Raw genomic sequence first — 15,274 nt, 5'->3', positions numbered from 1 at the left:
CTTAATTGCGATGGTTAGATCATTAGATGCTTTGCATTAATCAATTTCCTTGTCCTTATGGATTATAGCTTTTGTTTGGACTCATTGCCAGCAAATTAGCGGTTGCTTTGTCTTTTAGCAGGTTTTTTAAGGTTCTGATCTTCTTGGTTGTAATGATAGGCCATGATGGCAGTGACGGTGGATAAAGAAATTCAAGACTGATTCTGAATTAGCTTATAAATTACACAATTCACATGGCCGTTTCCAATGGCAGAATTTGTAGTCTTGTTTCAATTAATGCTCTTTAAGTGAATTAGGTCTTCTACTGCTTTAGCTTTACATGGCCTTATTTACTTGATCTCTCAGCTTCTGCATTCACTGCAACCTTTGTTTTAAACCATACTGAGAAAGCCACCATATTTTCTTCTTCTTCTTCTTTTAAAAAAAATTCCCCTTTGAATATAAAATATTCTTTTTTTCAAATATTATTCTTTCTTTTTTATTCTTCTGGAATAAGGATAATTTTTTTTTATAACCATATCACAAGTAAAATAAGATGAATTGAGATAATATTTTGTAGGTTCATAATTATTCTAAATATAATAACCATTGTTAAAATAAAATTTCCCATTTTTTGAAATAAGGAACAAAATAAATATTAAGACTATTTTTCATTTTGTTAAAATTAATAAATTATTATTTTATGTTTGATTTTTTTATCATTATATAAAAATTAAATAAATTTAAAATATGTAAAATTTTATCTAATTTTAATAATATTTTATTTTCTTTTATATTTTTTACCATCCCGCACTTATTAGTATTCTAAATATAATACAAAGATAATAGTGTGAAATGCAAAATCTTCCTTCACTAAATTCCCTATTTTCCCATTGGTAAATAGCCTCAAACATAGGGCCTAGGGGCACAATCAAGATTTTGGATGGGGACTTTGGTATTCTTTGTGACATCTCATATGGAAGGAAAAAATTTTGGCGTTATATAATTGCCATGATGACTCTTTTGGATCCAAAGCTAACAATATATATACGGTTGGGAGCAAACCATTACAAATGGTATTAGATCCAATCTTTGACTATTTATTTACACAATTGGAAAAATGCACTTTTCTTCTATGGTAACCACACTATTTATTTAGGATGTGGAATTGAATTTGGGGAATGTCAATATTCTTTCTAATGAGACTAAAAAATGTGTTGCATTTGATTCCAATTTATTAGAATTTTGTTCCATTTTGATGATATGTAACATTTTTATTAATAAAAATCCCAAAGATGGGTTATTCTGTCTAATAAAAAATCTGCCAATCATAAAAATGGCATGATTTGTTGTACATAATTTCCATCAACTGCTGGTAATTGGAGTTGGGTTAGATGTCATACTCCAACAAGTTTTTGGAATGATGAAGTGGCGTTAATCTATTGGTCCGTCACAGCATGCGAACATGTGTCACAGACGCGTCTCTCACATTGACGAGAACAGTCACAGTGTCCTCCTGTGACTGTAGCTTTGTTTACTCTCTGCAGATCGGACACACGGTTCCGCCGCTGCCTACCTGTACACGCTTCAAAAGAGAATAAATCCGGTGCTCCTGCGCCACACCTATTGACACCACTGATGTCAAGACACGTGGAAAAGAAGACGGAAGTTTTTGGCCTTTTTGACACTTGGCTCTTTCAGGAAGAGCAGGACTACAGCAGGAAGGTACTTCAGTGGCACCTGATTACTTCTCATCAATACAAAAACTATTTCTTTTTATACAACTAAAAAAGTTTTCTAATTAAAAAAAAAAAAAAAAAAACAGATTTTTTTTGAGAAAATGGAGATGATGCGGAGCCGTTCCCTTTCCAGGCCAGCTTGTGATGGACTGGCACACCCTCTTTCTCTTTCTCTTTCTCTGTCTCAAGCATTGAGAAAAAAAGGCTTTTTTTAGTCTCCACTTCTATCCTTTTCTTTCATGACCAGAAAAAAGAGCTGTTTATTTCTCAACTGATTGGGCTTGTGAGTATTATACATTGCCTCTACTTTGTATCTTCTGTTTTTGCTTTACATTATATTGTTTATTGGTAGTTTCTTCTTTTGGGGTCCTTTTTTTTTTTATAAGCTTATCTCTGTTTTCTTTTGCTGTTGAGCACTGACTGAAGTTCTTTTCGGCCCCTTTTTTCACCCGCATTTCACTCCCAATTAAGTTTTGAAAGAAGATCTAATTAGAAAAAGGAGAGAATGTGTAGCTTATAGTTGTATTCTAAGTGGGTTGTAAAGATAATAATGTTGGGACCTCTGGCCTCTCTTCTTCACTAGCTCAAAACCCAGGTGGTGTATGATGTATTTATATATACATGAGATGATAAATTTGTAACCTTGAAGTGAGAAACACATGTGAAGAGGTGCCAAAATAAGGTCCTTTCAAACAAATTTCAAAGGTATTTTAATGTGGAAAAAAACCCCCTTCTTTTAAATCAAAGTATCCCAGCACATCAAGTCTACTGTCCTTTCACATCCCCTTTTCAAGCCTATATATTTGTAATCTTTCTTACAGCCTTGCTCTGTGCTTTCGTGTATTTGTGTGAAGGCAAAGATTTCAGCCCAAGCAAAAATGTTGACTAGTTTGCACATCATTCATCCAATACCTCTGTCATTTTGAATTTTCTTGGCAGTTTCCTTTTGGGTTTTGAAGCTTGGTTTGCATATTCAAAGCCTACAACCTTTTTTTCTTTCTTTCTTTTGATGTGGTGCAGTTGTGTTTGATTCTGGGTTGTGCTTTTCTCCCTTTCCTGGAAAAATTCTTTCGCCATATGGGATATACGGGATTATCATGCATTCCGTCCTATTAAAATGACATTTGAGTCTCTTTCTAGATCTGAGAAGAGTGTACTTTGCCACATTTATACCATGTCTACTTACTCACTTTAAGGGTGCTTCGTTGTTGACATATTTGTGTCTCACTTCCCTTTTAAAGTATCGAAGAAAGTTCTCAGTTAAGTTAAATATAAGAAGCCATGGAAGAGACCTTTGTACCATTTCGCGGAATCAAGAATGATCTTCAAGGGAGGCTATTGTGTTACAAGCAAGACTGGACTGGTGGTCTCAGGGCAGGCTTCAGGTATGCCTTTCTCCTCCCATCCCATATATGTATGTATCTTATGACTATAGGAATGGGGAATTTCTCTTATACATATTGTTCTTTCAGATCTCTCTATTGCTCAGCTTTGTCAATAGTTTGATGATGATGATGATGATGATGATGTTAGGCTGGTAACAAATTTAATTGTTTGTAGGATTTTGGCCCCCACCACATACATATTTTTTGCTTCAGCAATTCCAGTTATTTCCTTTGGAGAGCAGTTGGAGAAGAATACTGGTAACAATATGAACAATTAAAGTATATTTGAAATTTGTTAGTTGGATTCCATCAAATAATTTCATGATTTTGTTCTTACGCTTATGTCTGTTGTTAACAGATGGGGTTCTCACGGCAGTTCAAACCTTAGCTTCTACCGCCTTGTGTGGAATTATCCACTCCATCATAGGAGGCCAGCCTTTGCTGATTCTTGGAGTGGCGGAGCCAACTGTACTAATGTATACATTCATGTTCAACTTCGCTAAAGATAGACCAGATTTGGGACCAAAGCTCTTTCTAGCATGGACTGGATGGTATTGTATTTCTTATCACCAGCAAATGGAAGTGATATTGTTATTCCACTACTGATTTTTATCTATAAGAAATCTAATTAGTTATCTGGAATGGCATGACAATTTGGATGGGCAGGGTATGTGTGTGGACTTCAGGCTTACTTTTCCTTCTGGCCATCTTAGGAGCTTCCTCCATTATCAATAGGTTCACTCGTATCGCAGGGGAACTGTTTGGCCTGCTTATTGCAATGCTGTTTATGCAGGAAGCTATCAAAGTAAGAGATACTATTTATTGACTTACAATGAAACATGGGGCAATTTCTTAATAGTTAATACTTGTCAGATTAAAATTGCTAAGTGTATATTTTAGGATGAATACTCAAATCATAAAGTGTTGATGTTCAATACAGTTGTTTATAGTGTTCATAGAATGCTCTGATGGAAAAGTTCTATTTGATTCAATACATTCATTTCAAATTTTAATTTTTGAATTGGATTTTCTAGGGACTCATAGATGAGTTTCGCATACCAGGAAGAGAAAGTCCGACATTGACAGAATTTCAACCTTCGTGGAGGTTTGCTAATGGGATGTTTGCCCTGGTTCTGTCATTTGGCCTCTTTCTTACTGCGTTAAGAAGCCGAAAAGCGAGGTCTTGGCGTTATGGGTCTGGTAAGTTTATTGGCTATTATATAATCTTCAAACTGAATAGAGCTTTTTTTACTCAAATAGAAGCTTTCTTATCCAACAGAGAAAGAAAAAATCTTATTTTCATGAATGCCTGCCATTACTTATCAGAAGTGTCATGGAAATTGGCAATATTTTCCACTTCTCACAGGAATCTTCATCTTCCTGTCAATGCTGTTCTCCCTCTATCCTCCTTTTTCTTACAGCAGTTGAATTTTTTTGGTAAGGAACAAAAGCTATCCCCGAAGAGACAAAACCTCTAATTACAGAGACTAGAATCACAAGGTACATGAAGCCATCCAGGCGACTAAAAATCCTTAAATACTGTAAAGTCGAAGATCCTCTTTTGCATGAGAATAGCTTCTCAATTGGCACCAACCTAAAAGTGCTTAAGAAAGGGCTTTTTGTCCGATCAACTGCTTCTTTAGAAAAATTTTATAATTTTGGTTGCACCTCCCAACCCCTCCTCAGTTCATGTGATAAAGTTTCTGTTTCATCTCAACACCATATTTTAAAATTTTCTCTTATTCCATTCCCCTCCTGACACCCAAAAATAGACTGTAATTGTGAATTTCTAAAATCAAGCACCTTCACCGACTGCAGAACCTGGAAAGGAAGAATATAAAAAGGAAGATATATTTCATAGAGTGATCCCACACTTAAGAGTGCTTGCAAATGCAAGACATGAACATGAACCTGGAAAGGAAGAATATAAAAAGGAAGATATATTTCATAGAGTGATCCCATACTTAAGAGTGCTTGCTAATGCAAGACATGAACATGCAGCAGATCATCTCCATTCTTCAGAAATGAACAAATAGTCTTACCGTGCCCCTGTTTACTGGGTATTGTCATGATGAACTCTGCTTAAGAAAAGATAGTTCTATATGTTTGGAACTGGCCACACAAATTACATCTCACCATTCAGGTTTATCTAGGACCATCATTTCTGTTAAATAATAGATGATATTACTCTCTGTGCAGGTTGTCTTCGAGGTTTCATAGCAGATTATGGTGTGCCATTAATGGTTCTGGTGTGGACAGCTGTTTCCTATATACCAGCTGGAAGTATTCCAAAAGGGATCCCACGGCGTCTCTTCAGCCCAAATCCATGGTCACCAGGCTCATATGAGAATTGGACCATCATAAAGGCATGCCTAACTCAACACTGTGTGTCTGCATATTTTTTATCTTGATAAAAGAGATCACTCTCTTAAGATGAAAGTATATTAATAGCCTGCACTTGAAACTCGCAGGACATGCTGAATGTGCCAGTCCTATATATAATTGGAGCTTTTATTCCAGCAACTATGATTGCTGTACTTTACTATTTTGACCACAGTGTAGCATCTCAACTTGCTCAACAAAAAGAATTCAATCTGAGAAAGCCACCTTCTTTCCATTATGACTTACTTCTTTTGGGTTTCATGGTATGAAAAATCTCCTTTTCCTACATCTTTGCCTTTTCAAATGCCTCACTTCTTCTTTTTTTTTCCTGTAATTGAAATATATGGCACATGATCTCCAGTTGCATCGAACTTGATATTCAATTATTTGTCACTTCGTGACAGGTCATATTGTGTGGTCTCATTGGAATCCCTCCAGCAAATGGTGTCATTCCACAATCTCCAATGCATACCAAAAGTTTGGCTACACTTAAGCATCAGGTAGGACTAAATTCAACAACTGATATTTTTGGTTAATTGACATTTCAGACTGATTTTTTTCTATGTTGTACCATGGGGTTGCTATCCTTCTACCAATTCAATTACTCCTGATTGGCAGACACTGAACAGAATGTATTTACAAAACTTGTGCTTTTTATGTAGTTGCTTCGCAACCGACTTGTGGAAACAGCACGTAAATGCATCAGGGAGAATTCAAGCTTGGGACAAATGTATGAAAGCATGCAAGAAGCTTATCAACATATGCAGACTCCATTGGTTTACCAGGAACCCTCAGCTCTGGTACAACAGCGCATTCATTTGGTTGTTGTTGATTTCATTTTGTCTTTGAAATGATAAAATTGTGGTTCAGAAACTTGATGAGCCAAAGACCCATCTGTACAATTCAGGATTATCGATCAAACTTCTGGCCCATCTTGATCTGAACCTTGCACTGATGTGACCAGATTAGATGGAGTTATTTCTGTAAAGCATACAGGAATATAGAGTCTATCACTGCTTCATTCATAGTTTCAAAACTTTTTATTTTTATTTTTATATAATGGCAATAATTATTCAACCTTGTTTAAACTTAGTGTGATGGGCAGGGACTAAAAGAATTGAAAGATTCAACTATTCAATTGGCTTCAAGCATGGGGAATATGGAAGCCCCAATTGATGAGACTCTGTTTGATATTGAGAACGAGATTGATGACCTATTACCTGTTGAGGTGAAAGAACAGCGGCTCAGCAACTTGCTTCAGGCCATAATGGTTGGAGGATGTGTTGCAGCCATGCCTTTCCTCAAGAAGATCCCAACATCAGTACTCTGGGGATACTTTGCCTTCATGGCTGTTGAAAGCTTACCTGGTAACCAGTTCTGGGAGCGGATTTTATTACTCTTTACGGCACCAAGTAGAAGATACAAGTACACTCTTAAACCCTTTTCCTTATCTTTTCCCATGCTCTTTGTATCTTTCTCCTTTAACTTGTAAGAAAACTAACTGAATTGCATTTGTTCATCTGCTTTTATTATTATTTCCTTTTTCAGAGTTTTGGAGGACTACCATGCAACTTTTGTGGAAACCGTTCCTTTCAAGACAATTGCAATGTTTACAATTTTCCAGACTGCCTACTTGCTTGTTTGTTTTGGGATTACTTGGGTTCCTATTGCTGGAGTTCTGTTCCCTCTAATGATCATGCTTTTGGTTCCTGTGAGACAATACATTTTGCCCAAGTTTTTCAAAGGGGCACATCTTCAAGATTTAGATGCCGCAGAATATGAAGAGGTTCCTGCTTTATCATTCAACCTCACGAGTGTAAGTTTTCAATTCTTTCGCTCTGAATTAGAGTCCTTATGCACTTTTGGTTTCTCTTCCTTCATCATATTTTCACGTTAAAATCTGGGAAAAGAAAAGAACTTACACCCAGTGGCTTATTTCAGTTTATAAATTTTCTGTACTTGCTGTGTTCTTAGCAGGAGAGGGAGCTGAGTAGGAGAAGTTCATTTGCAGACCATGGAGAGGTTTTAGATGGGATCATTACTAGAGGCAGGGGAGAGATTAGACGTACATGTAGTTTGAAAATGACAAGCTCCACTGCAATGCCATCCAAAGATTTCAAAAGTACAAAGAGCTTCTCAGACAGGGTATGCAGCCCTCGGATAACTGAACTGAGAGGGATTCGAAGTCCGCGATTTGGTGGAAGAGGACCATTCAGTCCAAGAACGGGAGAAGCAAGACAGTCCAATTTAGGAAAAAGTGGTCAGAATTCAGATATAAACTAGCTAGTATTTGGCTTGAATATAATGTCAAGTTGCCAAAAGAGAAGTGTCGGCAGGGATAGTGTAATATGAATGTATAGGGAGCCTGCAAGGGGTTATTCCTTGCGCTTTCCTCTTCCTTGATGTGGGCTTTACTGTAACATGCTTTGCCATCATACAGTTAATTACCAGGAACAATATTTATGAATTCTTTTATTTTATTTTCTGGAGTTTGGCATTATCAGACTAGAGCAGAAATAACGAATATGCACTGAGAAAAATCAGAAGGGACTACAAAAGGCAGCAGCAGAAGCAGCTAGTCTCTTAATGTTTAGAGCCTTATCAACAGAAATGGAACAAAGGCCAGTTCAGGAAAAAATTGCAATTGTCCATTAGTTTTTTTTGGTTTGATCCAGTTTGTCCTCTTTACTATGCATACTGCTCAAAACACATGCACCCACTAGCTTCCTTGGAAAAAAAAAGGAAAAAAGCACTGCCTTTGTTTAGTTCCAATTATACAATACAAAACATTTTGTAACAAAAGAAACAAAAGTTGTGTATGGTCAAACACTACAGAACAAATTTTGAGTGTGAAGATGGGCAAAGTGGCAGGACATGGAATGAAAGGATTAAGAAAAGTTTGGCCATGTGCAGCAGAAGGTTAGTGGCCCCAGATAAGAGTAAAAGAAAGAACACTTCCTCTTTGTACTCTCCTAAATATTTGGTGTTGGGTTGGGTTTTTAACATCCCATTTGAAAGCCAAGTTGGTGTTGAACTCACTACTCTTGAATTTGATCATTTGTTTGATTTAGCTTTGAACATCTCATCTGAAAGCTGATTAATGTACGATGAAAGAGACTAAATCTTTTATGACATTCAACGTCACTCCCATCTTTGAGGCTTGTTATCAAATACAACAGTATTATTGCAAGCCTAACATTTACATTAGACTGATGATGGCAAAAGATTCAAATAAGATCTCCCCAGGTAGCAGCTTGATACCAGTAGGCCACAAGTTGGTGGTGGTCATGTTGTGTTGGACATGTTACAAAAACTGCAAAAGGAGCGCACTAAAACAAGGTGATAGTTCACTTTTCCGATGATTTATTTGAAGGTTAATTATTTGGAAACTTCACGTCCTTATCATCTGTTGTTATAGAGCTTGCTAATACACTTCTGCATTTATGTGGCAAAATCCACTCATCAGAAACAAAGAAAAGGGTCATCATCACTGAAAAGGTTAAATGGCATGACCAACAGAAAAAGAGGAAAATCATGCATTGGAGAAACCAAGTGTGATGTTAAACATTGGCTAGAAGTCTCTCACATTACCCCTGAAAAGATGCTGGGTCATGAGTCCTCAATTGCAGAAATAATTTGGGTTGTTGGAGAATTGTAGTTTACACGGTATTTTGCTTGGGATCTTAGTGGAAATATTCTTCACACCACTTTCATGCATGTCCCTGTACTAAAGATATTTCAGAATCCTTGTCTTCGAGCTTGGAAAGACCTGAATGTATGGTTCAATGTGGCTCAAACCAATCTATGTTCAAAGACCAACTATAATTTGCATAATTGAAAAGAGGGGTGAATGGCCCATAAAAACGTTCTTGTTCAAATACTGTTTGCCAGCCTTGCCAGCTGGGGTGTTCCATTCTCCATACAATTTGAGGATGCTGACAAAGCAAACCGGGTGATATGAACCCGGCTCTCAATCCTACACCATTTAAATACCAGGAAGCTTGAACTGGTACTTCTGATTCGTTACCAGATGGCACTGCTGCTAAGCTACTCCTTTGGGGCTCAACTTATATGGCCTGAAGCTAGTAGGTTTTAGGAATATAAAGGGAAATAGAGAAATAAATGATGCAAGCATTACAGACACCTCAAGTCTTAAAAGTTTGCTTCCTCTCTGCGGCAAATTTAACATGACATCAACTACTAAGATTACCAAGTTCTTGCCATCTTCCTGATGAACCACAGTTCACCATACAAAAGCAAAACATATAGCTATAAACATCTCGGCCCTGAGGGGTAGCCTGAAGCTGGGCAGCATGATTTAGGGCAGAGGGCTATGGTGGCATACGAAGAGCCTCATTTTAACTTCAGAAGAATAGAAGGTTGGGGGCTAGGGAGTATGTCCAGGCCTGAGTTTTTAATGCTTGGGCTGGCCCTACGATGACTGGGGCATGGACTGAAACATTGGGCCTGACCCAGCCCTGGTTTTGGGCTCCAGGCCCAGATACATCCTACACAGCCACCATCTCCTGCCTCAGAACGTCACAACACCCATAAAAATTAAAAAAACAAACAAACACACAAGAAGAATCGAAAAATTCTGCCTCAGCTCTCCAGACCTTGATACTAGAACCATACTAATGAAAGTAATAGGATACAAAGTTATTATATCACAGCTGTTAATAATTGCAGGTCATTTTGCAAGCTAATGCCATCTTCTTGCCCAAGTCCTGTTTCTGCAATCAGGACCGGTTAATTTCTTTCAGTGTAAATTGAACAACCATAAAAAAAAAAAGCCACCATGCAAATTTCATGTTGCATGACAGTGCAAGAAGATGTAAGGAGAGAACAACCATAATTATTATTTTGTTCACAACCAAAAATTCAGCTGATACACTACTTAAAATCTTAGAAAAGAGTCATCCTGGAATTATCAAGACTTTTTGCTGAATTTGCGGCCAGACATCTTCTCAGACTCATACAGTATGTGATTTATAAGTCCTCTTGCCGCGCTACAAACCCAGAAAACACAAGGATTAAAACTAAGGAATACTGCTAGCTCAGAATAATATTGTAATCATGCACACACCACTAATATGTTCAATCAACTGTCCTCCAATCCTACTTGCTAATTTGATCAAATAAATGGAATAAGAAACTTTATGAATGTTTCCAATAGTTGTTCCTACTTTCTCTGATCAAGGTTGCCTATTTTGATCCAGAAAAAGAGAAATAAGAAAAAAGAAACAATATCAAGGTATAGAATATATTACATGACCCCCCAATGCAAACAGGAAGAGCCAGTTAGTGAAAGGCATTCTTGACTACAGGACACAAAGGCCACTTTGTTTACCCCACCCTCATTCCCATCCACACTCATGCAAGAAAACTAGGCGAAGAGAAACTTACTCATCCTTCAACTTTTGAATCTTTTCTGGATCTGTCTCATGCATGTGTTTTTTGAACTGCTGCCTCACCATATCAACAACAAGCTCTGTATTATGTTGCTACATTTTGACATATAACACTAAGTTAATTTTCAATTCCATTTCAATATAATTAGAGCGAAATATTAAAAAATAAAAATAAAAACCATGAACTAAGGTTCTTCAAGGTGAAGCAGGTAAAATGCAGTCCTGCAAGTTCCACCTGTAAGAACCCTTGCACTTAAAGAAATTAAGTTCCAGACCAGAGAAGCAATATGATCAGAGGTGGAAGAACCCTTGGATTAAATAAATTACCTCCCAAACAAGATAAACTATATGATTAGATGAGGAAGAAATGTCAAATAGTATATGGGCTGAACTCCTACTGAAATGATATCTGGATATATTATAGGACTTTATTGCCAGAATGTAAAATCCCAGGAATTCTGTTAAATTATCATATTTGATCCAAATTTCAGTATTTCCATATCCAGTATCAGTTGAGGTTAACATAGACCATAAGCCTTAAAAAATCCAACCATTAACCCTGGGACTTGAATAATGTGATATATAATTCACAAATTTATAATATGCCGGAAACTTCCTTCTCCTATCATATTCTTCCACTCAACTAACCATCAAGTGGACAACATGTGAAGCTGTAAACTATTGCATCTCACTTTTTAAATATTTATCTTATCAGGAATAGTTTCACCAGAGTAAACAGGTAATCCTCATTTACATGCTGAAATTAAAGAATAGTGATCTGCATATAGGATGGAGAGAAGCACTTCATTAGTCCACACAAAAAGATGCTTTTAGTTTTTTTCTGAAGCAACCAAGAGGACAAAAAGTTCTGAGCCAAGTTTGCCATTTCTGCCTTACAGTTTTTTCTTTCCTTCTTTCCAGTATTTGGTGAATGGATGAAAAGAAGCCAGAAAGGCACCAGGACAAGCAAGAAATAGAACGGAATAAATCAACCTTTTTATAGGGAATCGTACACCGTCCATGTTGCCTAACCCAAAAAACAGGTTAGACAGTAAGCATTGGCATGAAGCACTTGCAAAATTGATCAATTCTGATTTCAAAACTAGGAAGGTATGCAACAAACCGATAGCTCTGTTAGGGATCAAGGTGACCCTCTGTGTCATATTCACATAAAACCATCCAATATAAGCCTTCATCCAGAACCAGGATCAAGCCCTGGTGAGTGGCTTTTAAGTCCAGATATAGTGCTTGTGCAGTGAACTCTCAAACCCAAAGAGTCCAGCTTCAGTTCTTGCACAATAAGTGAAGTGTCAGCTCCTGAACAATCTGCATTGGTGGCTACTGTAATTGCTATAAGTTTCTGTTGTTAGTGATGCTGTCACCAGATGATCAATACATCTGATGGGTGCATCTGCTCTTGCAACTATAGATAATTGGTATAGGCAGGGGCTCTACACTGGTTGTATCTGTTAGGTATACTACAATGCCGCTACTTAGGAAAATGATGGTTGAAGAAATGGCCTTGGGAAGGGTGTGTAAAGCCAGAGATGGTTATGCCCATTATAAGCCTCAGGATGGGTAAAGGCCTTGGGATGGGTATGTCATGGGATGGTCAAGCCCCACTGTGATAGTTAAGCCCAGCTGTAAGGCTCAGGATGAGTAAAAGACCTTGAGATGGGTGTGTTGTGGGATGGTCAAGCCCCATTGTGAGTCTTCAAATTGCTAAGCCTCAAGATGAGTATGAATGAATGTGATATTAAACTACATAAAGTGGATTAGATTGACTTCATTGGCAACCAATTAGTTTTAAGATGAGATGACTAGTGCTTGATCCTAACAATATCTAATCCATTACTAGGTTTATCTTTGAATCCCCTATCACCTCTCCTGTTTTTAGCTAAGAACAGTGAGGATTTACTTAGTGGTCCTCTCCCTATCAAGAAGACATTGAGACAAAATCCTACTTGTTCTTTCCCAGGTTATTTTCATAAGCAAGTCCAACTTCATAACAGAGTGTCTTAGCTTGAGAATTCAAAAGGCCTCATGATAGGCTCTTCAAATGAATATTACCCATTAGGTTTGGAGAAGAGCCTCAAGTGGTTGTTAACCGTGTCTATCTCACAATTAAATTCACATACAAAAGAAAAAAATAAATAAAGTGTGATGAAAGTTACAACAGAACTGTCAATCATTTTATGTAACATAAGAGCCCAATATTAATTCTCATATCCAGCAAGAGTCAAAATCAGATAAGAAAATCACGCTAAATTCAGAACTTCAGGAAACTCCAAGAGAGAGATTATGCATACCTGATGACCAATATATCTAGCTCTTCGGAGACACTCACGGTAAAGCTAGAAACAACAAAGGCACACATCAGGAAACGGACAACAAAATTATAAATTAACTACAACTAACTGATGAAGTTGTAAGCGAAAAAACACCCAAAAAAAAAAATTGTACATGAGGAAAAGGAGAAGTACTAACTCTAATCACATTGTTGGCGAGTTCAGGAGGCAAAGCAGTTTGAAGAGATGGCATGTTCTCCCAAATTTAGCTGAGAAAGACAACCATAATTATCCCATATCACATTATTTTCAGAATATTAAACCTTTGAAACACATGAAAAACAAATAAATATTAATAATAACACATTCAAACACAGATACACTACACCCCAATTGATTTCAATTTTTTGTCTAAATCAATCCCTTTTATTTTTTCTGCAGCCCATTCTTGGGGACCAAAAAATAATTCAAATACGGTGGCTTTCTGAATTATTCAGGAACTTCGAATCTTCATTCTGAGTCTTCATTTTCCAAAAAAAAAAAAAAATGAAGTATGCTGTATCCAAGAAATGCAAGAACGAGAAGGGACTTTCGGTTTTCCATTTTCAAAATCCTACCAAACGGAGCAACAGGGGTTTTCCTGCGGATCTTAAACTAGGGTTACATTATAATCCAGCAAAGCGCCAAAATAATATTTCGTCGAACACCATGGAGGCAAACCCTGACTCTAAATTACACTTGGTTTCATACAAAATCACAGAGATTTTTGAATTCAATGCAGAGAAATCGAATCAACATGAGATTAGCGAATGATCAAAATCAATGCCACAATCGACTAAATCATAAAATAAATTAAATTAAATTTTTTTCAGGCTTCGCAACAGACCTGAACGCAGCCTCACTGCGGTGCAATGTTGGAAGGCTTGCAGCTTCGTTTCGGTAATGTTAGGAGCCTAGGAGGGAAAACGAGATCGTTTTGCTAATTCAAGAAGTATTTTGATTTGTGTTAATTACAAGAGCCACCCCTGATTTTTGTCAAATTGCAGGAACTCTCAGAGAAAAATACGAAATTTTGAAACGGAGAAAGCCGTGGAGGCTGGACCAAACCATTTCGTTTTGACAATCAAGTTAAAAAAACGGACAAACATCCTCTATTAACAAGGATAAAAATATCGATAATATATATCAGAAATTCCATTTTACGGATATATGGGTAGATATTTTGATATAAAATATCGATTGATTTAAAATTAATCAAAACTTTTAAAAATGTAAAATAAAACTTTTAAAAATGAAATTAGAAGTATAATAGAAATTTTAAAATTGTTTTATTAAAGAAATTAATATATATAAGGGTACATTGATTATTAAATTATATCAAATATTATTTGATAATAATATTGTGATATTTGATTATATTATGTTTAATTTTAATATATATTTAATATTAAAATTATGGTATATTTAATTTAATTATATTAAATGATATAAAAAAATGATGATAAATTTTTTTAATATTTAATTAATATATTAATGATATTAAAAACTTTTTTTTACTCAATTAAATGAAATTTTTTTATTTAATTATAAAATAATTATAATTAATTTGATGTTTAAAGTATTATTTTAAAATTTATATATATATATATGTGTGTGTGTGATGCAAAATAATTAACAAGGGGCAAACTTGGCCCAATGGTAAAGTCGATGCTCCTGATATTTTTAATCAATGTCAAACTCGATATACTCGTAAATGAGTTAAAAAAAAGTCAAAAATAAGAAAACCCATCTAAAAGAATAATGAAAATTGCAATAAATTAATGAAAAAACATTCATCACATTTAACAATATTTAATTATTGATAAAATTTTATTTTCTCAATCAAACTGTTGTATCCTATTAGAATGTGACTGTTCTTGTTTTAAAACATGTGCGGATATGTATGATACAATGGATGTGGGACGTGGTTTGGTTATGCATTTATGTCAAATTTGGCCATGTTTTAAGGCTGGTATTAAACATACATATAAAGCATGGTAGGAATATGTAAATGGACTTGTTATTTCCTTGAGAGTTAAAACTTAAATGAT

General features: G+C 36.0%; 2 protein-coding genes across 5 annotated transcripts; one reads left to right on the top strand and one right to left on the bottom strand.

Moving 5' to 3' along the window:
• The first annotated feature begins 1,820 nt into the window (after positions 1–1,820).
• LOC100252933 (boron transporter) lies at positions 1,821–7,965 on the top strand. Of its 4 annotated transcripts, NM_001280891.1 has the most exon segments (14): positions 3,000–3,103; positions 3,279–3,361; positions 3,462–3,654; positions 3,770–3,908; positions 4,138–4,226; positions 4,228–4,232; positions 4,235–4,303; positions 5,303–5,469; positions 5,575–5,748; positions 5,890–5,985; positions 6,148–6,285; positions 6,579–6,910; positions 7,034–7,301; positions 7,463–7,768. In NM_001280891.1, coding segments are annotated over 14 exon segments (2,163 nt in total).
• A 2,107-nt stretch (positions 7,966–10,072) lies between these two features.
• LOC100258064 (uncharacterized) lies at positions 10,073–14,282 on the bottom strand. The gene is made up of 5 exons (XM_002263784.5): positions 14,071–14,282; positions 13,384–13,453; positions 13,206–13,250; positions 10,892–10,989; positions 10,073–10,494 (listed from the first exon to the last, which is right to left on the bottom strand). Exons 2-5 carry the CDS (start codon positions 13,435–13,437, stop codon positions 10,416–10,418), a joined length of 276 nt encoding a protein of 91 aa, XP_002263820.1. The 5' UTR covers positions 13,438–13,453; positions 14,071–14,282; the 3' UTR covers positions 10,073–10,415.
• Positions 14,283–15,274: the final 992 nt, after the last annotated feature.

This window comes from Vitis vinifera, chromosome 5 (genome assembly GCF_030704535.1).
Source record: "Vitis vinifera cultivar Pinot Noir 40024 chromosome 5, ASM3070453v1".
Lineage (NCBI taxonomy): Eukaryota > Viridiplantae > Streptophyta > Magnoliopsida > Vitales > Vitaceae > Vitis > Vitis vinifera.
This window is presented reverse-complemented; position numbering and strand designations above follow the sequence as displayed.

Excerpts from the sequence above, each read along its gene's own strand:
- LOC100252933 (XM_059736615.1), top strand. The coding sequence starts at position 3,000 with ATGGAAGAGACCTTTGTACCATTTCGCGGAATCAAGAATGATCTTCAA. Across the intron at positions 3,909-4,137 it reads TTATGCAGGAAGCTATCAAA|GGACTCATAGATGAGTTTCG; the intron begins GTAAGAGATACT and ends TGGATTTTCTAG. Across the intron at positions 7,302-7,462 it reads TATCATTCAACCTCACGAGT|GAGAGGGAGCTGAGTAGGAG; the intron begins GTAAGTTTTCAA and ends TGTTCTTAGCAG.
- LOC100258064 (XM_002263784.5), bottom strand. The coding sequence starts at position 13,437 with ATGCCATCTCTTCAAACTGCTTTGCCTCCTGAACTCGCCAACAATGTG. Across the intron at positions 13,251-13,383 it reads TCGCCAACAATGTGATTAGA|CTTTACCGTGAGTGTCTCCG; the intron begins GTTAGTACTTCT and ends TGTTGTTTCTAG. Across the intron at positions 10,495-10,891 it reads ATTCAAAAGTTGAAGGATGA|CGCGGCAAGAGGACTTATAA; the intron begins GTAAGTTTCTCT and ends CTGGGTTTGTAG.